The sequence below is a fragment of the Falco naumanni genome, chromosome 9 (assembly GCF_017639655.2).
Source record: "Falco naumanni isolate bFalNau1 chromosome 9, bFalNau1.pat, whole genome shotgun sequence".
NCBI classification, from domain to species: Eukaryota; Metazoa; Chordata; class Aves; order Falconiformes; family Falconidae; genus Falco; species Falco naumanni.
The window spans coordinates 13915878-13937945 of NC_054062.1; the positions used below are offsets into that span (position 1 = coordinate 13915878).

The 22068-nt window shown below is 38.5% G+C and overlaps 1 protein-coding gene across 1 annotated transcript in view; it reads left to right on the forward strand.

Moving 5' to 3' along the window:
- Positions 1 to 22068, forward strand: part of TM9SF3 (transmembrane 9 superfamily member 3) — a 50932-nt gene that overhangs the window by 700 nt on the left and 28164 nt on the right. Inside the window, exons 2-4 of the mRNA XM_040607248.1 lie at positions 8824 to 9019; positions 17162 to 17284; positions 21788 to 21948. Coding sequence (XP_040463182.1) covers positions 8824 to 9019; positions 17162 to 17284; positions 21788 to 21948 — 480 coding nt within the window. The remainder of the gene's footprint in view (positions 1 to 8823; positions 9020 to 17161; positions 17285 to 21787; positions 21949 to 22068) is intronic.

The following is a 22068-nucleotide window of genomic DNA, read 5'->3' on the forward strand; positions in this document are numbered from 1 at the left end:
AAAGTCAAAGCCGGAGCGCGGTTCTGCGCTGCCTGCGCGGTGGCAGCGCCGTGGGGACACGCCGCGGCGTGACAGCTCGCCTCCGGGACAGGCAGCTGTGGCCTGGCGCGGGGCTGGGCAGTGACCGCAGGGCAGGGGGCTCTCGGGCCTGCAGCGCTGGCGTGGACCCCTGGGGAGAATGGGTGCATAACATAGCACTGTCTGGAGTGCTCACTTATCGGTATGAGGGTAATTTTTCTAAAACTCTTGCAATAGCACCCAAAAAGGGTCACTAGGAAGTAAGTACCGGTGCTCCACAAATTTCCAATTTTGCGTCAGAAGCAGGTACTGGTGCTTCATCAATTTCCAGTTTTGTATCAGAAGCAAGTACTGGTGCTTCCCCTGTTTCTGATTTTACATTGGAAGTGAGTACTGGTGCTTGATCAATTTCTGATGTTGCATTGGAGCGATGTTTCTCATGGCTTGCGGTGCGGGAGGGGGAGGTCTGTGGGATGAGCTGAGATGTGGTTTTGGAATGAGACTTTGCTGAGACCCGTCCCTGTTCCCTCACAAGAGGGGTGGATTGGAGCGTGGCCATGATTAAACACAGGGTCTGTCTGGTAGAACTGCTGTGCTCTTGAGCAGCCTGGCTGGTGAGCACTTGCTCAGTTTCTTAACGTGGCTCTCTCTAGGTGTGGTATGGTAAGCTTTGTAAGTGTTTTTAATAAAACAGATAAATAGCATTGATAGTTTTTGTATAACCATTAGTTAATTAGTTGCCTAATTCCATGTATTTACAAGACCTGAAAACAGTTCAGGCTTGTCTTTATTCCTTAAAAGCTGATGGGATTTATCAGTGCTGCAGTTAATGACACAATTAAGCTAATATTGAGTACTTTCAAGGAACAGATAGTCTTTGAACTACCTTAGGTCTCGGTTTTGTTGCTGAATCTGTGTTTTAGGGTTAGATTTCTGTTGAGGTGGAATGGTTTTAAGCATAGCACTGTGTTTTATCTTAAAGGCTGTATGACCTGAGCGTTTCCTAATTATCCATTTAGTATTGGCAGTCTTCTGGGGAAAAAAGTATTTCATAAAGCTGTCATTGAACGTATTTATTTTTCAGCTCTCCCCTCAAAAGTGATTTCTGATGGTTTTTAGGTCTTCTGAATGATTACCTAAACAATTCCCAATCAAAATCACAAACTCCTTTTGAAAGCTTGTCGTTTTTTCATCTAAATTGCACAGCTCTTCAAGATCATAACTCTGTCTCATGGTTTAGTATTCTCGTTCACATGGTGTCCAGTTTAGTAACATCACATGACAGGTTGGGAATAGCTGATGTAAGAAGGCAGTTACCTTTTTTTGGAAGGCTGTTTCCTTGCTTAGATATTTTGATGCTCTAATATTGTACAGGAGATTGGAGTGGAAGCGTTAATAGTGTGAATGAAACCTAACCAGGGTTTTGTAGTAGTACGCTGATTTTGACATTAAGATCCTGAAGTAAGTGGTCCTTAAATACTGCGTTTTAATGAATCCGAGTTTTGAGTATGATTACAGTTGGAAGATTTGTCTTTCTATTATGAAAGCGCTTTATTACATTGTGGAGGCTCTGATTGCTTTTGGGGAAGCGGAGGGGAAATAGTAGTATGCTGATCGAGGACTCCGTAACTTCAAAGTGTAAATTTTCACTAACTTTAAGACTTGAATCACGTTCATAGGTATACACACCGTTATGCACTGCTGTTTCCTTATTAGTACTTCATTGTGCAAAGGCTTGTGCCCCAGCATTTGGTCGTGTCTGGGTGAAGGCGTGTCCTTACATCTTGCCACAGTTGACTTTTAACTGCCAGTGTACAGGGCCTTATCTGTACTGAGCATACTGAATATTTAGAAGTACTGACTTAAGTGTTTAATGTTCTGTGTTAGCAGGTTATTTTTTTAGTTCCTTTAGTGCTGCTATAATACATAATAGTGTACAACACTTAAAACATACATGTGCTTTAATACATATTTTTGTATTAATATAAATTGGCTGTTAATGTTTTCTGTGTGTCCTTTATAACTGTAGGGCTGCATAAGCAAATATTATATAAGGTAGTTGTGAGAGGACATGCATGAAGCTCCAGGAGTATAAGTACTAGCGTTTCTGGAGCTGTTGGGTATGGATAGCTTCATGGGATCAGCAGCTAAATCCTTTATCTTAAATTTGAATCAGCTATTAAAAATGGTGTCTGCATTTCCTTAGGGGAAGAATACTATAAATACAATTATAATATAAAGACTTGGGTATTTAAAAATCAATAGTAAGTGAAGAGAAATTGGGATTTGACACAGCATTTAAAATCTCAGTTATCAAAAGATAGTGCAGCAATGTAACTTCAGACCACAACAGAACTTACCAGAAACTAATTGAAAACTTGTCTGCTGGTTTTTAACTTTGCTGCTTCTGAGTGTGTCACTTCCCTGCTTTTTGCCTGTATTCTGATGCACTGTTTTTTTTGACAGTTGACCTTTTACTTGTGAAAGTGATGGTATAGATGAGATATTGGTGGCCTTATCACAGTATATGCTGATCCTGCAAAAGCAGGGTTGGTGGGCTCCTGCCTGGTGCTTGCCTTCACATCGTCTGCTGCTAGACTTGCTGGAGTTGATGATAAAATAGTCAAAATGTAGAAATATTCTGAATATCCTGGGGATTTGTTGTAGGGGAGCAGTCTAGGGAGTAGGTAACATTTTAGTTTTAACGTTGCTTCAGTTTAATTAACAGTGCTCTGTAAGCGTAAAAGTACATGACAATCAGTGAAAAATAAACAAAACCCAGCCTGTGCTATGCAGCAGAACTCCTACTTTGTAATGATTGAGAAAAGCATTTTTGTTTGACTTCTAGCCTGATGAACTACATTAAAGCCCTGAGCCTGTAAAACTTGTTTAAAATTAATACATAAAATTATGAAATCTATACAGTATCTGTAAATTGTCAGAAAAACACTGCAAAATGTTTCAGTGCATGTAAAATACCTCTGTGCATACAAAGTTGTGTGTAGATGAGCAGCCTGATTCCTTTTTGAAGTTCTCATGGTTCCATTTTGAAGAGGTGAAATAAATGTCACAGAAGCAGGTCGTGGTGTGCCTGAGCAACTGTGTGCATCTAGGAAGTGTAACAGTGAAAGGACTGCTTGTACAAGAGTTTAGGCTGTGCTGCTGGTACAGTTCTAGCCACAGTTTGGTGAGACCTACAATTCACAGAGAAATGAAGAGGTGTTACTAGAAATAACCTGCTTTATCTGAAGAAGAGTGTGAGGCTGAAATCCACAGTTTAATAGACCGTGGATGTAAGCTGCGAATACTTGAGTATTATTACAGTGCTTGATAGATAGAATATCTGTATGATACTGGGGACTAGGAGCCTGGGATATTACTTGCCGGTTGAGTCTTCCTTGCTGCCTCTTTTATTTCCTGTCCTGCTTTTGCAGCTTTGCTCTCCCAGTAACAGATAACGTTGGTCCTTTTTCCCCTGAAAAGTGTGCTGGTGTTCAAGAAACGGAATTGTGGAAAGCCTCGCTCCAAACTTCAACTTGAGAAATAGAGTAAAATTGCATGCTTTCTGAAAGAAACTATCTCGATTTGAATTTATTTTGCTGAATCATCACGTAAGATTTGGTAGTTGTAGTCCTCTCTGTGCCTCCCATCATTTTTTGCAAAGTGTTTTCACGGTTTAAAAAAGAATATTGACAATCTGCCAGTCTGCTGTCCTTTTCTGCAGCCTTTCATATACTGACTTAATCTAGTCTTAATTGTTTTGTAGAATAAATAGTTTGTTTGCCTGAATTTTCAATAGTTATATTGTCATGGAAGAAGTCCAAGCTTGGCCAGGTCAGAATGTGCAAGCTTCATGCCAATTTCATGTTCTGCAGGGGAGTAGAAGGGTAGCCTTGCCTTGGTGCCAGTGTAGGTGGGTTTAACCTGATTTTAGCTTGCACGTGCATGACACGTCTATTATAGCCCAGGGCTGTAGCTGATACCTGGTGGCACTTGAGGGGCACGTTGCTCCTCTGCCACCTGGGCGGCAATTAAGGAAAAAAGTTTCTGAAGGCTACATCCCATTAATTGGATTGTACCAGCCTATGGTAGGTAACTTGTGTCGATGCTGAGACTTGTCCAGGCTGCTGCTGTGGTTTTGCACAGTTGAAATAGATCATTATATACTCCACATAGTTACTGAAATCACTGAGCTGATATTAAGCAAAGCCAATGATGATGCATAGCCAAAGTTGCTATTCTTACAGAAGGAGTTGCAGCAGTTTACTGCTTGACCTTTTTTACCTTGTCAGGTACTGTGTTCTTAACAGGACAGTGGTGTCCATCTTCTGGCCTGTGAAAAGCTGCCTTTTCACCATCTAATTCTCTGCAAACAAGTCAGGAAAAGAATGAAGAACGGGAATTTCTGAAGCAGCAGTACTTCGGTACAGCAAACTAAGTCCTTCACGTTAGGAAGCTGTTTGGCACTTGTTTTTGCAAGGGATGAAGTTAAAATTGCATTGATATATAAGTGTAACTCTAGATATTAGATTTATGTCGCCCAGATTATCTGGAGTCTATTCTGCAGCTCATTACTTATAGTTCAAATTATTTTACTGTTTGACATGTTATTTCGTTACTACTTGTCCCTGTTCCAAGCCTCAGTAGTTTAGATACAGCTGTAATAGGAATATGTTTGTTTCTTTTCTGAAAGTCCTGTAGCAGTGATGGGTCAAATAGTGACTCAGGACCCCTGTCATATGTGAAATGAGAGCAAGACATTTTTATTTAGGTCTCTTAGGATGACAGCTATTCTCAGTGAATTTAACTAGTTGGGTGTGTGACCTGCACATTCTTGTACTTTGTAGCCGAATTTCTCTTTTGTTTGTTCTGTACCTTTATTGATAGGGGGTTCTTGATACTTTTTTTCATGGGATCTGGTGGAATCTCAGTGAGTCAAAGCATTTTGCTTGCTGATTATGTAGCAGAAGATAAGGAAACTTATCACAGTTGGCTATGCAAGTTCTATATTACTGTACAACAGTTTTTGAAACAAACACAGAGTAAGACAGGATGTGAAGAGACCATTGGACTCTTCACATCCTGTCTTATTCTGTGTTTGTTTTGACTATGAGTTATTGTTGACTTGCCTGCTCAGGTTAACAGATGGCAATAGGATTTTTATTTGCTCTGTTGCATTCAGAATTCAGAGGTTACGGTTGAACAGTTGCTCGTCAGCCAGTATCAGAATAGCAAATACAAGAATTTGGGGTTCTTCTGTTTTGTCATTTTGTCCAGCGTGTCTAAGGCTGATCAGTTCCTGATGAAATGGAAATAGTTTCTTCAGGATGTTCTTTCTGCCGAGAATGGAAGGTGGGGCTATGGAAGGTGATGCTACGGAGCTGAAATTTTCTTCCTGTTTTCTATGGCTGCAGGTTCTCCACAGTTTGCAGGAGACTCCACAGTCTTAAGACTGACAACGAATGTGCTGACCAAAATCTGACCGGTACCGATGCAGCGTACCTGAGTGCTGTGGCTCCCTCGGAACCAGGACTTTCTTATAAACTTAATCTATGTTATCTCTTTTGTAGTGTGATGTTTTTGCTGGAAGTTGTGTTGTACGTTAGCCTTATCCAAACCTGGAAGTCCTCATGTAGAGGTGACAAAACAGTCCTGCGAGATACTCTAATTCTTTGTCTTGCCTAAATAAGAATTGTTTTCCTCTTAAGTGTGTTGACAGTGTTATTTGTTGTAGATGCTTTGATATTCTGAAGGCAGTAATGAAAAAGGAAAAAAAACCCACCTCAACCAGAAAACCCAAACCACCACAAACTTGAACTCTTTGATAGCACTGAGTTCTTGCCATCTTATTGCCCTACCACTAGGGTAAGATTAGAAGGATGAGATATGTCATGACAGGGAAACATATTTAACATGAAAGCTCATTTTTATAATTGAGAATGAGCAAAATCCAACAAATGTAGGAAGAAGAAAATCTGTTTGAGTTTCTACTAGACACCACCCCTGCCCCCAAATTCAGGCTGAAGTTGTTTAAGATTAATTTCTTCCTGTAGCCCTCTTGATTTTGAGAGGGCACTGGGAGCACCTGATGGACTGCAAATTGCTGTGACTAGGGACTCACTGACTCAGTGAGGGGTAGCCTGGGCTGGCTGAGCTGCTGTGCTTGCTTGTGTAGCTGTCCTGAATAGATTTCTCTTGTGCTGGTCTGGGATGGTTGTGAGAAAGGAGGAAGTAATAAATGTAGACTGAATTCTTTGCTGGTGTTTGATTTGGTCCCTATAAGCATCATGCAGGTAAGAGACAAGCAAAGGCCAAATTTGTTATTGTAGGTGTTGTAATTACAATGTAGTTACATTGTTAGATTAGAAACCGTGACAAGATTTTGAATAATATGCTCTTAAGAAGTTGGGTTTTCTGTCACTTGCAGATGATCTGGTATAGTTCCAAAAATGCAGAGGTCCCAACTCAGTATGAAGCAGGTTAGAAACAAGAAGCCAAGTAAAGTGGTGGTCAATGCTTTCTTTATTCAGGCACTGTCAAAAATGAATCCACAGACCGAAGGATGTGGTCATACTCTATTATTGAGGGTTGGACAGAGACATGGCTCAGTTCACGTGTACGCTGTTGCATTACAAGGAGTAATGCTGAAGTGGGCTCTTGACAAGTTAGGACCATGTTGAGAAAGGGCTGAAAAAATGTTCTGCAGCTGTTAGAGGAAGAAACAGAAGACGTGCTAGGCGTAACAGACTAGAAAAAGATACGGACAAACTTGTCCCTTGCTACGTTGGCAAGAGCTGGAGGCAGTATTGTAGTGCAGATTCCACTGTCATCTGCTGCTGCTGCTGAGGGGGCTGGAACTGTGACTTTTCTTTCTTCCTTCTTTCCCAAGTTTCTTTGAAGTTGGACAGCTGTGCTGTGTATAACCTTTCTGCTTGCTGGCAGAGGAGGAATGTCTGCTTTCTCTTGCTTTGTTGTTTACTCTTTCTTTGCTCCTTCATTGACATTCTTTACTTGTCAGAAATGTTCTGAAGTGTGTGCTCTGCAAACGGACAGGTTTGTGAAAGATGTTTGGTCTCTGCTGCGGCTCAGAATGAAATTAGGAAGATATTTAAAGTTTCTTGTTGGAGATTGCTCATATAAGAGGCTGGAATGACCCTTGTGCATCTTTGTAAACAAAAAAGATGAGGCTTGTAATTGAGATAATTTGTTAGTATAAAGGGATTAAATGATTTCTCAAAGCATGTTTTTTTAAACCCTTGAGTTTAGCTTTTAAACGCCTCATCTGAACAATTTCTTGCATTCCATGTGTAGCTAATTATTCTGAGTTAAGCTGTCAGTATGACTGGTTATTCAGAATAAATGGAGTTGAAAAACATTTGTTCATTTGTTAAAAAGGGAGATGCAGAACTGTATTCAGTATTTCAGCTGTGCACTATGAAATAGTTACAGCTAATTAGCATTTGACTTTCTTTTCCTCTCCAGTGTGTTCTGTGTTTGCGTATTGGTCTTAAAATAGTACCTTATTCTTCTGTACTTAAAAAAAAATTAAATAAATCAGGATCTATATGGTGATTGTGGTGGTAGGTGTGTATAGTTATAAGTAGAGGGTTTTTTCTGCCTGAAAAGTTAGTTTACTGTCCCTCCTAATCTGTTGAAATTATGGTAGGTGAAGAAATTGTGTTGGGTGAGAAGCTTTGTAATAACCAGCAAACCTGATACCTCATCCAGATGTGTTCAGGTATACTGCAAGTTATGATTTTGAATCACTAAATTCTCCTGAATTCACAAGGTATTTGAATACTGATAGATGAATGGCTTTAAGGATTTTTTGTTGTTACAAAGCTATAAAGGCTTGGAAGAAATTACTGGCTTGTAGCCAAGGAAAAAGTTTTCCTGGCTAACAGTAGTTGTCGAAAGTGAAGGGTGGATGTTCCTAGAAGGAATTTCATGGCAGCCATCAGACTCCTTGCTGATCTGTTTTTTCACTGTGAAAACGTTGGAAATGCATCAAAGTACAGCCCTTCTGTCTGACTTTTTTGTCTCTTAGCTACTGTAGGTATGCCACGGTTTAATTTTAGTGCTTCCTGTGAGACATTGTGCGCTTCTGGATTTATACCATTACAAAAATGAAAAAGTAGTTGCATTTTGGAGAAACACAATATAGCAGCCACCATGGATAGATTGCCTGATTTATTTGCTAAGATCTTGTTTAACAAGGTGTTAGTCTGATATTTCCTTTCTCTCAGTGGAGATAAGTAGAGTTTGGCTTTTATGAGAGGACTGAGGCGCTGGCCCAGGCTGCCCAGAGCAGCTGTGGGTGCCCCATCCCTGGCAGTGCCCAGGGCCAGGCTGGACGGGGCTTTGGGCAGCCTGGGCTGGTGGGTGGTGTCCCTGCCTGTGGCAGGGGCGGCTGGAACCAGATTGTCTTTAAGGTCTCTTCCAGCCCATACCATTCTATGATTAACTGATGTGTGCTTCAACAAAGTTTGTAGAAGCTTATATATTTTTGAGACTTCTGCTCTCTGTGTCTTCTGCTTCCCTGTTAGTGAATCCCTCTTTTCTGATGCTTCAGTGATAGGCTTTAAGAAACTCTGTGATCGACTAAGCTTTTTTTTTTGTAGGCAGGCAGTCTGAAATCTTGTCCTAGAATCCGTGCTACCCAAATGGCAAAAATACTTGACTGTCTTTAAATGTGACTGTTGCCTGTGATTGAACAGTGCTGCCTTGCTAGTTAATGTGAATGAGTTTTTTTAATATTTTTATTCTGTTGGGCTTCTCATCTAACTCAATAATTTTATCTTTCAGTACCAAGATAAAGAGGAAGTTGTTTTATGGATGAATACAGTAGGACCCTACCACAATCGCCAAGAAACATACAAATACTTCTCTCTTCCTTTTTGTGTGGGATCAAAAAAAAGCATCAGCCATTACCATGAAACCCTAGGAGAAGCACTTCAAGGAGTTGAATTGGAATTCAGTGGTCTTGACATCAAATTTAAAGGTAAGCAATTGAAAGTGCATTTAGTCACTTTAAAATAACCTATGAACCCTAACACTTTATTTTTAACTAGAGGAACTGAAAGTTTGCTGCTGCTAGTGACTGAGTGTATTTCATATTGTTGCTTGAAATGCCCTGCAAGGTTGTCTGCTACCGTTGGCTTTTCGGTTTGCAGTAAAGTTTTCGTTTTTGTGCCCTTTAAGAAAGATGCTTGCAGCAGATACATGCTTCTGAAGTAACTGATTGCATTTCATAAAGTAAAACTAAGCTTTCTGCATATGAATGATTAAAAGTTTATTTACTGGAATTAAGATTCTGGAATTACCAGTTATGAAGATGTAATTTTTTTCATATGGTGTTGAATACCTTTAAACACAAGGGTTCTTGCTCAGAGTCCTACCTTAACACAAAGTTAATTTTATTGTATCCTTCTGGTTACTGTCTAGTTTAAAATACCTTTGACAAATACCTTTGTATTATTGGCTCTAATTCATCATATGCTGGTCAGGATGGAGCTAGTCTGGTTTTTTGTCTATTGCTTCCTGCCCTCTCCCTTTTTCCATGCTGTTCCAGAGATGACGTTTAACTTCTTTTGCAAATAGATTTCTTGTGTTAGGGGCTGCGTCTTCTGTTGCATAATTTCTTTGTGTGTTCTTTGGTACCCTCAGTACTTTCAGGTATCTGTAGCTGGTAGTTGCACAGCTTTAAATAACAACAGATTCTTTTTGTCTGTATTGATTTGTAACATTGATATATTCCAGTTTAGATTTCTGTGTATATGTATCTTTTGCCCCTAGAGGGTTATGCTTCATTGCATCACCAGTGCTTAACTGGGTCTCTTAGGATCTCCTGTCAGAGCATTTGCAATCAGATGAGACTTAGTTTCCATAGGTTACAAAAGTTTTGTCCAGAATTGGTCTTCTGCAAAATTAAAGAGACTTGATGGTTTTGTTACAATTAGGATAAGTGGAATAAAAAATTAGAAGGTTGTTAAAACCATAGATTCTTGATAAATTTCTAGGTTGCATAGAGGATAGCATCTCTGCATTAAAGGAATTTGGAGTTGAATCTTTCCTTTTAAGAAAGGAGCTGTACCTGCACAAACAGTGGAAAACCGTCCTACTGCTGGTTTGCAAGACTTACAGCCTGCTGAAAATTTTACTCAGTATGAGAGAAATAGTTTTCCTGTCAAACCATGTAGAAAACACTTAAAAATGCAAAATGGAAAGAACAGAGAAGGCAACTGGCAGCAGTTCAGCATGGCTGTGAAGATTAAATAAAACTTCTATTGTCAGAATACGATAAATATTTGTTTTTACAGCCAGTTATGTGTGTAATTTTTACTTTCTTTAATTGCCTTATCTTTACAAAGAGATTATATTATTCCAGTGACAAGTGTACTCTCTAGATGCAGTACCAAATTGAAAAGACTGGAAGGTTAGTGAGTTAATGTTTAATGTTCTGAAATGACCTATTCCCAGATTTATTTTCTGAAGATTATCTGTAATTAATTTATTCCCTTATCATATCAATTTTTTGCTAGATCAAGTCTTTTGTGAGTGGGGGTACTGAGCAGGCTGTGCTGTTCCATAGCTCCCTTCTCAGCATTTCCATCCTGGACCTGCCCTTTTCCTTACTCACGTGGAGGTTGTAACTTAGTAACCTGTTTTTAAGTGGAAGTGTTGAGATGCTATCAAGGGAAGGAAAGTAACTGGCTTAAGGTCAGAAACTGGCTGGAATGCTTGAAAACCTACTCTTTGGTAGTGATCAAAAAAAAGCTAGAACCTCTGTTGTACCAGAAGTACATGCAGTAGTCAGGCTGCTTTAGATTTGTAAAGCATGTTCATCTTCTTTTTCCTGAAATGACAGATAAGATAGATGAAACTTTTAGTGTACTTTTTGTCTCCTTTTGTGACCACCATGTAGTCTGTAGTCAGATGTGGTTTAGCTTTCCAGAGTATTTTCTGCCATTTCTGAGGGAAATACACAGAACCAGAGCATTGGATAAAAGCCACTGTTCTGTGAATACGCTCTCAAATATTTCTGTAAAATGTTCTAATAATTAAGAACTTAATGAGTTTCTGTTTTGGTAATTCTTTAATCCAACACTTAGAAAAAAAGCTTTAAACAAAAATAAGTACGACTTGGGTAATATTGAACCTCCAGATCCTCAATACGTAGAAACTGATACCGTTCCTATTTGGTTAAGTGAAGTCTTTTGGAATTCAGAACTGCAGGGAGCCCAAATCATCCTGGACTAACATCCTGGACTAGACTTCAGGATGGCAGAAAAGTGCAGACGTTTTTTTTATCTTGTAATTGTTTTGGTTTTTATCGTTTCTCTGCCATGTTAGTTTATCTGTTGTCTTCTGTAGCTCTTTACAAGAGGTAAACCTGTTTTCCTTAAGTCTCATTTTGCTTTCAGGTTAGGAGTTTCAAGATTCTGGTTCACAACTCCTTGTGCTGATGTTTTGGCATGGAAAGCTTTAGATTTTGTCCATTACAAGTATTATTTATTGTGAAAAATTGAGTACAAATTCTTTAGGGTTTAAGGTCTGGTCTTCCACTCATACTAATTTTTTTCAGTTTTTGCACCTCTAATTGCTTTACCAGTGCACTACAAGTATGTAGTTGCTACATTAGGGTCTGTTCTTCCAGACAGACTGGGCATTATGTCTTTCAAAAGAGGCTTTGAATGAGTATGGAAGAGCAGAGATTTCAAAAAGAATCGGGTGTTTATGGCTTGCCAGTGTGATTGATGTGCTGGTACGTTTCCCAGCAGGTGGGGCAGTCCTCTTCATCCATGTCCTTTGTTGCTTTTTAAAAATGTATTTTTTATTATTACTAGCACATTGGCTTTCTGTGCAGATTGACATTCTGTATTGGACCTGCAGTGAATTCAACTCCTAACCAAAGTGGCTGCAGGTCAGATGTTTTCTATAAAGCAGATGGTACACGGTAGCTGGTTGATGACTTAAGTACGTGTACATGATCTGGGAAGCTGTCCATGTGCATTTCTAGTTTTTTCTCTTACAATCTGTGTCCTCTACATAAAAGATGAAGCCAATAATCTCTTCGCTGTTAGCTGGCATGCAGCAGCTTCTGTATCAGGAGGTGCTTTAATACTTCTAGCAGTGATCCATGAAGCGAAATCTGAATGGGAGTCAACTCATATACTTTATTCCAAACTTCAGAGTAACAAGTATAAATTAGTTGTAGCACTAGTTATTAATACTTACTTAATATAAAATTATGTAAAATTAGTTGAAACCCTGATCTCCTTGATATACAGGTTTTTAAAGTGAAAAAACAGCAAAGGATTGCTATCTGAGATTCATTTTTTACAGGCTTAAAAACTGTCATAACACCACTATAGTTTATATCCAATGCATGTAGGAAAATCCAAATTTCATAGACCATCTCTTTAAAATTTAGCATTTGCATAAAGAATTCTGTTCCAGTTTGGTTGTTGAAATGTGATGTTAGCTCAGTTTTCTGGTGACTTGTAATAGCAGATCTTGTTCTTGGCTGAAGTGGTGTTCACTTTTTAAAAAAAAATAATCGTAGCTGGGTTATATCAATGAAATAATTTTCTTTTTAATGGATAAATTTTATCTCATTGTGATTGATCCATCTACCTCTGCACCAGTGGTCCAGACATTGCTGCAAGGCAACTGAAACAGAGTTGCTGGTGATTTGTGGTTTTGGATTTTTTTCTTAAGAAATAGAAGCTTATGTTTTGGCACCAGTAGATTCATATGTACTTAAGGAAAAGGTATGGCTTCAAGGAGTGTTCAGTATCTTTAACATCTGAAGCTGAAATAATTAAGAACAGCTCAGGTACCTTTCAGTAATCATTTAGATGCTTGAATGTGCATTTAAACACCTAACCATAGGCACCTGCTTTTCAAAATGTTGGCACAACTGTCTGAAAGACTTGTACAGATATTCTTCATGAATATTGCATTGGATCTCAGTTCTGAGTTAACAGGTAATCAAGTTTTTCCTCATGTGTGTTTGGGACTATGGCAAGACTAACAATTGCAGGTATTTTTCCACTTTAAATGAGTATCATAAGCGTTTACAAAAATAAATTAGATTTGGATTTTATACTGTTAGATTTTTGTCCTCTGGAGTAAGTAAAGGGGAGTTAGAATTGTTCTAATAAATTAGCTTCTGCAGTATAAAACAGTTCTCGGCATAGTTTGACTGGGCAGCAGTAGCAGGTAAGTGTGAAACAGTGTTGTTCATCATATTCAAAGAATTACTTAGGCTGCAGCTGTCAGTAACTGAAGTACCGTAGACTGCATAAGTAGAACTGTCAGTTGAATCAGCAGACCTTGCCTGAGTTTTTGCGATGGAATAGGAAAGTTATGGCTCTGCAGAAATGTATTTCTGAGAATGGAGGCTTGCACGTGAATATTTGTAGTGGTGACTGGTGGGCCAAATCTACCGTGTATTGAAGGATTCATGAAGTAGTGTTTCTTTTGGTATTTAAAAATGTGTCACGTGAAGGATGCTTGCAACCGTACAGAATAGCTGGATTTCCCTTCTGTTACAAGTAGGAACAATATTGTTCTTATTGCAGCTCTCAAATCTGTATGAACATCTTTGTGAAGTAATGCATTGTTAACATATGCTTCCGTTGTTATATAACTAAGTTTTCAGTTGGCTTAATTTCTTGCCAAGCTAAATCCTGACTAATAATGCTTTTTATGTAATATGTGCAGTTGTTCGTTCAAGTACTTGAATTGACATCCTCTGCGTTACACCTGAGAGTGAATTAAGAAATATATTGAACATTGGGATCAGAGCAACTTCAATTAGGAAATTAATTTTTTATATTGCTATACAATATCAGTTAGAGGAGATGAATTTGAAGGGGAAAAGGGGTTTTAACGTACCTGAATTTTGCACTTATTTAGAAATTTTATTAAATGACCATATTTCTAAATGAGAACTCCTTGCCCAAGATTTCCCTCTGCAACACCTCTAGAAAATACAACAGCCATTCAGGACGATGTTCAGTACTGGGAGATGGTCAGGTATAATGAGGTTTTGTATGGTTTATGTGTTTGAATAAAACCCAGTTGATCTGACTGTTCACAGGAAATTTGAAATCTGGCATAAATGCACCTGCTTTTGTAATGAGTCTTGCTTTCATGCTTTTAAAATTTGCTTAATGTGCTATTGACATTGCTGAAGCTGTATTACATAGCAGATGTTACCTCTTTGACATCCCTGATGTAGACACAACACAACACATACTTCTAACTTCACACTCCTTTTGGATGCACACACAACCATAATTTGGATAAGAACTATCTAACACAGGTAAAGCTTTAGATCTGGTAAAGCTGTAATGAAGTAGACTTCAGCTTCACCAAATGCTTTTGTAAGCGACTTTAATCATTTAACGCAGTGGATTTATGCTTAACCATCTAATCCTGTCCTGTAACTAAATGACAGCTTCAGTGTTCTCAGTGGTTGGAGAAAGGAGCGCTTGTCGTCATTCCTCTTGCCTTCATTCAGTTGTTTAGGGGGAGGAGGGAACGGTACTGCGTAGCGTAGCTGAGGGTGAAATCATATACCATATGTGAAGTCATGCCTGCGTTTTGCAAGAATTGAATGAGGTTGTTTCTAATGTTTGTTCTGGGTTTTTGTGTATGTGCACTGGAGTAACTCATAATGTAGTTGATCTGCAGTTGATTGTAGTGACTGACGTCTTCTGGTATTCTGAACACTGGGAGTGAAATCCATAAAAATGGAAGAAGAGTTTTTTTGGTGGCATGTGGCTGTCTGCTGCCTGGTTAGATGCCAGTGCAGTCATTTTGCTTCAAATGGTATTTCAAAGTCTTTTGTTTGTTGTTGTTTTGGTTTTGGTAGTTTGGGTTGGTTGTTTGGTTTGGTTGGTTTTACAGCAGCAAACCCCACTGTTTACATCATAGAGTATTAGGTGCAGAATGGCTTGTTTCAGTTAGTGTGAAAAAAAAATAAAAATAAAAATTTGGCAAATTCCAGGAGTCTGAAAGCCCATGGAGTAATTTGGTATTAGATTACAATCTATTACTGAATTTGTCTTGGTTAATAACTGCAAACAAAGGCTTCTGTATTCAGGCTACAAAATGGGAAAGGTCTCTAAAAAGAGCGCTTGTAGTTCATGTGACTTTTATTTCGCTAGTAGCACTTGCTCCTGTCCCCATGCTGTCCTTCAGCTGTGCGGGTGCCGCTGGGTGTGTGGGTGAACCAGTCTGGGGAGAGCCACCTGCAACCAGGTAGTGCTTCATTTCACGGCCCCCACCAGTCTCTTTTACCCTTACTGTAAATCACAGTATATTTTCATTTGACCTCTGTGTTGAGCAGTCCTTTGTGAGTTAAAAAAATTAACATTAGTGTTAATCTTTTATTTGAGTATAGCATGAAACTGCTAGAGAGTGACAATAAAGTATTTTGGAAAGAATTCATCCCTACTTAGCAACAAATCAAGAAGACAGGGTTTCTGATTTTTTTTTTCTTTTAAATAATGTTAAGATGACTCCAAAAAATCTGTTTAAAAGTGCTGAACAGAGGCGTTTTGTTTTTTTTTTTTTTTTAATCAACAGTCCTAAACATATAGGATCCAGCTCAGTAGAGGCATAAATGCAAAGTGAGGCCTGGATTTGTATGTGTGTGTTTCAGCTGTGGTGCCTTAATGGCTTCCCTCTCCTGAATGTCCCAGTATGGGTCCTGAACATAGAATCCATGGTCTAAAAGTCTTCTTGGGGACACTTGTTGACATGAGTGGTTTTGTGACACACTTTTTTTCCCAAGTGGAAGTTTTATTGCCTAGTAAGGCAGTCTGAAAAATGTGTTTTATCAGTAAAAAAATGAAGCTTAGAGTGCACTTGTTAGGTCTTGGAAGAAACAAATAGAAAATACTGAAGTTTTCATAAGAAAAAGGAGAAAGAGACGGATTCACTCCAGAATAGCCAGGGGCACCGTCTTCTCCAGGGCTGTAGGAAATCACTGCAACTATGCAAGACTGCTCGTGGCTGGTTTCTTGCTGTCTTGCTTCACCGGGCTGTGCTTCAGTTTTCCTGACTGGACAAACTGTGCATATTTCCATTTTGACAGATTGTTTTATCAGAGAAATAATAGTTTGTGTTGGAAATAGTCTACTTGCTGGTGCTTTTTGTGTGCAGGTGATTTTATTTTCTAATAAAGCTTTATATTGCGGTTAGTGTGTAGGAGAAAGTAAGCTGAATTTAGATGCAGATTAGAGCTGTTCCTGGGGCACAGATTAATTTTATCTGCTAGAAATGGGTCCTTGATTTCAGAGATGACAAAAAGAGGAAAGAGGGGGAGCTAGAATGATTTATGTTCGCTTTGCTTCACTATTTGCAGAGTGAAAATATTTACTAAGTAGTGGATGGAGGATTTTTGTCTCTAAATCTGTTGCTGCCTGAATTCTTGTACGTACGAGCCCTTTTGTCTTTTTTCACTTGAAAAGGAAATGTTAGGGGAGGAAATTGGGATGTGAAAGAATGACTGCTAACTACATTACTTGTGGATTGTAGATGGGGGAAAAACAGCTTTCTGGCTCAAAGGTGAATTTATTTTATTTCCAAATGTAGCCTCTTGTGTATTCTTTATGTTACTCCTGGTTTTATCTTCTGCCCATCTTTTTTTCTGCCTTTACCCCAATTGCTTTGTTTCTTCATTATGGTAGTTTCTTGAAAATTGCTGAGAACTTTAAAAGGTTTTAGTTTTTGCAAACAGTATCCCTAGTCAGTGAGCCCGATTATACTAAAATGTAGAGAGAACAATTTCATACCCCTTGTTAGAGTAAAGAGGTCTCACAGTCTGTCCAGGTAAAACTGCCATCAGCTAACGGATCTTAATTTAGTGTGGGTGAAGTAGCAAAATGATATTTTGAAACCTTTCCTTATCCAGTCTGTGGGAAAGCTTCTGCATGTGGAAGGGCAGTATTACAAACACAGTCATGCAGTTGCTTTAATGGTTCCTTTTTCAATGCTTTCTTTTGTTACCTACTTGAGGGTAGCCAAGAGGGGTTAAAGACTCCAGCAGTGTCCATTGCTCCATTTGCTTGGTTTGCCTTTGCTTGGAGCCAGCTCGTTAATTGTTAAGTGCTTTAATTTTTTGCAGATGATGTAATGCAGACTACTTACTGTGAAATTGACCTGGACAAAGGAAGAAGAGATGCATTTGTGTACGCTATCAAAAATCACTATTGGTACCAGATGTATATTGATGACTTGCCAATATGGGGTAAGTGATATTATGCATAAAAAACTTGATTACAACTACAGGAGTTCTGTGCTAGTGGGTGCCGTGAAGACAGTAAATGACTAAGCTTCGTTATTGGAATCTCACAAGTATGTAGAATTTATGTAATCAAATAATACAAATAAGTTGAAGAATTATTATATTGGAAGAAGAGTAATATGTCTTGTACTAGTGAATTACAAAAATCAATGAAAAGCTGTTTTGTTTCTCAAGCAATGATTTAATAATACCAAGTTACTGGGATTGAATTCTCTTAAATGTTTGATTGAGTGGTAATTAGATAGGTATGATATAAGGTCTGTGTTAATGTCATGAATAACAGCTGTCATAAAATTCTTCAAATATCTAAACTATATTTTGCTAATTTTTGTGTTTATTACTAATGCAAGCGCTGTTTGATTTACTTTTATGGTAATTTAGTGGCTTTTAACAGTTTTGCATGTGCAGTCAGTGATTATGTGAAGGTTTATTTTACTTGTGCTTATACAGTTCTTAATTGTTCTTGCTGAGTATTACTAATCTGGGCTTAGGAGTGCTTGTGTCTTGAACAAAAAAATTATGTGTTCTTATTGCCGTTGTCTCCTAAGCTCTCTGGTTTTTGTTACTCCCTTGTAAACTGTGATCACATACCTAGCAAAGAGTGCTCTGCAGATTGTGCTTTGCACTGGTGTAGCAATCAACCAAACTCCCCAAGCACTAACCTCCCTGTTGTAGATATAAACTGAAGGGAAATGAAAAGCACCACAGAACGCTTTAAGGTAAGGTCTTTGTTGCCTGTGTTCCATGAAAGAGGTAAAATTGCCCAAAATAAACAAAATCCCACACCACCTACAAACACACAGTTCAAGCCACATGACAAAAGTCTTTTGATAGGTAGTATGCTGAATAATGCTACCCATCATTCATTCATTCTGACAGAGGGTGATTTTTTCGCTCACTCTTATAATTCTAATTGATTTTATAAAGTAGCTATCTAATAAACATGGGTCCCAGCCAGAAATGTCGGTACTTTATATATTTATTTATGGATCTATTACTTATCTGTTAGTCAAAAAGGTTCTTGTTTTTTTTAAAATGTATCTGTTTTTAAGAGATAACATTATAATGCCTGACAGGAGTAGTACTATATTGTATTCATTCTTTCCAGCAGATTAGCTTAGCATGTGTTACAGCTCTGTGGCAGGGCTTGCAGTAGACCCTAATTAATGTGCGTGGCCTGTACTATACTTCTTGTGCAGTTTGCTTTTCAAAAGCATGCATGAGTGACAGTTGTTGCTATAATATTTTTTTTATGCTTTTGGCCCTTCAGCAAAAGATCAGTGAATGGATTTCCTACGCTAGTGACAGTTGTGTAGGCTTTAGACTGCCCAAGGGTGATGGATGCTAAGCTGGCTTCTTTGGAGTCCTGTGTGGCTAGCAAATCTTGGGACTTTCTCTTTTAGAACTCATTTTTCTGATCTTAATTGAGAACATTTTTTTTTCTCCTCAAATATCAAAGAACAGATATACTTACTAAATCTTCTACACACTGACTACATTTTATGCTCTCAGCTGAAAAATCTGTTTTACTGTGATTCCAGTGTTTTTAATGTTCTTCAGTAATATGCTTTGTATGCACAAGAAGTCATTCCTAATGCTACAGCTAATGAACATGTAGAATCTAGGTATTATCTTCATATGATATTAAGAAGCTGGTTTTGATAGTTGTTTGGAACCAGGACCGCAAGTGGTAATACTTAATAGATGGCATCATAACTACTGGTAATATTATGCAAGGGTACAGTCTGACATCAGGTGTGAAAGCAAGTGGTCTGTGTCTCCCGGGGGCCAGGTAAAACTAGCAGGGCCGCAGATTGGTCAATCAGTATTAGCCTGGTTTTATTCCAAAAAATTAAGCAGTTCTTGTTGGGGGGCTGAGAAAAGAGTGAATCCATCTGAACTGGTTAGAAGTGTTTACCTGCAAGTCTTTCTGACCTTTGTGTTCCAAGTACAGTTTAGAAAAGTGAATAATAGCTTATCTGCACGAATTCTGGTTTTGCTGGGTCTCTGTTAAACTATAGGAATATTGCAGGCTCTGAGTGCTGCCTCAAACTTAAAGCTCCAAGATTTACTGCTCACTGAACAGTTTGTATTATAAAGATTTCTGTTATGAATGTGGCATGAGTGATACCGTACACATGGCTCCTCCAGCTTATTGTTGACTCTGTTGTATAGATTTTTGCCTAGCACCACATAATGTGGTGGCAGAGATACTAAGAAAACTAGTATCTTTTGCTTGATTGAGTGTCATTACATAGCTGTTAATGTCAGTAACTGTGATGAAAAACATTAGGACTGGTTAAAATACATGGCAGTAAGAACTTTAGTAATCATGATGGCATCTCTGACATACTCTGATTACTGAGGAGTTTTTTTTGTTTTATTCAGGTAGCATCCAGAACTGGTTACCCTCAGCTTGCATTAAAAATATCTTGTGCTGAAATGGCTTTTTTGTTGCTATGTGAAGGCTGTCATGGTGATCCACTTCAACTGGGTTGCCTTTCCTGATAACACTGCTAGCCAGCATGTATTTTATGTACTGTATCACCCAGTCCACTATTTTTTTTATTGTTGATTTGTGTCTTGTAGCCAGATTAAACCAAAATTTTGTTCCCTAAATATAAGTGGATAGAGTCCTTTTTTTTGTGCTACCAAAACAAGTTAAGTAGTCTGAAGAGTTTAAAGGAAAAGAATTCAGATGGTGTCAATACTTGCTGAGAACTCTAGGCAACTTCTGTTTAATTCTGTTCTTAAAGCAGACCACTCACTTCTCTGGGCTCATCCAGATGGATATGTGGCACTCCTGCTGTCTCCTGGCAAACTTTAGTTAAGTTCATGCCTATGTTCTTCATGGTTTTCCACCTTGGTAAGGCTTACTGATGTCAAAGTCATACACACAACCATTAATATTTGCAACTCTCCTTAGGAAGATCTCAAAATATCCAGTAAGGAGTAATCTAGTTTCAGAAAAGGCTAGGCATAAAATAACTTTTCTTAACTGCTGATAACTAAGGATAATGACTTCACACTGCTGTTTGAGGGCTTTGGAAGGTGTACACTTTTATTTTCTGACCTGAAAAAGGCAACCAGTTTTTTTTTAAGGGCATTCAGATAAAATGATTCCATTTTCTATTTTTCCCTGAATTGCCATCCCACAGCAGAGGGGCTAGGTTTGACTGTTTCAGGACATCTCCCTAAGTATATGGAGCACCACTAGTTCACTCCTTCAGGTAGTGATGATCAGGATGTCCTTTAGGTAGTTTAGAGGTCTGTATTGTGATGGTTTTGAGTAGTACCATGGGAACAGATGATATGCCAGGTGCTAGGCTGTATGGCATAGGCACAAACTGGCACCAGTTACATGTGGATGGCATATACAAGGCAATCCAGACAGATGAGCGTGAGTAAGAAACGTGACAGAAATATACCACCTTGAAAGTTGAAAGCACAGGTAGTGCACAAGTTCCATTCCTTCATGTACCTGCTGCTTCATGATAACCTGTTCCATGTCCTTCACCTACTTGTTCTTCCCCCCACCCACCCCACCTTTTGTGTCTTGAGTGGTGCTTTTATTGTGGCTTTCCATCTTGTATGTGATCTTTGGTGGGATGCTTTTGACATTAAAGGTCACACTTATAACCTGTGAGTTTGGTGACTGCTAGACTTGCCTTTTTCTCCGCCCCGCGCGCCCCCCCCCCCCCCCCCCCAAGTGGAGTACATTCTCTTGAATTTTTCTGTAGTAGATCAGACATTTTGCAGTAATTTATTGAAAAGTAAGAACTTAATCATAGCTAGTGTTGAGTTCAATTGAGTTCTGATGCTCCAGGAGCATCTGAGCAGCTTTCCATATGGGAGGTAATAAAAATCTCCAAGTAAACTATAACTTTCTGAATTTTTCAGTGAAAGTAACAAAGAGAGTAGTCAAAACTGTAATTCTTGGCAAACATTGGAAGCTTGTGTGCAAATGAGAGCAAGAAGTATGTGTTGGGGAGTCAACTAATGAGAAATACAGAATGAAAGTAAAGTTTTTAAGAAGAAGAAAAATTAATGAAGGGATGGATGGGAGATGGGGAAATGCAGAGGTCTTAGCTAAGTTCTGTTCATGGAAATTAAATCTGTATTCAGTTAGTTATTTATCTGGTAAGAATTCCAAATAAAACTAGAGGAACTGTTGTGTCTTCTGTTTCTTCTGTAGTGTTTGTAGCTGCATGCTTTTTTCTTCTAATGCCATTACAAAATGCTTCTTGCATTGTACCTGTGGATTGAAGATGTAATCCAGGTATTAGAGTTGAAAAGAAGAGCATAAGGTCTGCTGTGTTCTCTTTACTGTAGTTATGTTGCTTTATTAGCTGGCAAAACTTTTGTAATGCATATTTCAAAAAAAATAATTACAGACTATTTGAAAAGCATACCTGTAATAGACGCTTACACTTGTTTCCTATGCAGGTATTGTTGGAGAAGCAGATGAAAATGGAGAAGATTATTACCTTTGGACTTACAAAAAACTTGAAATCGGTTACAATGGAAATAGAATTGTAGATGTCAATCTGACCAGTGAAGGAAAGGTGAAACTGGTACCAAACACAAAAATCCAGATGTCGTATTCAGTAAGTAATTTGGTGATGCATCTGTAATAAGAAATTCTACATGGTGCAGTAGCTCAAAGATAGGTACTTGTATACCTACAACTATATATTAATACATCAGGCTATATTAGAGGAAGATGC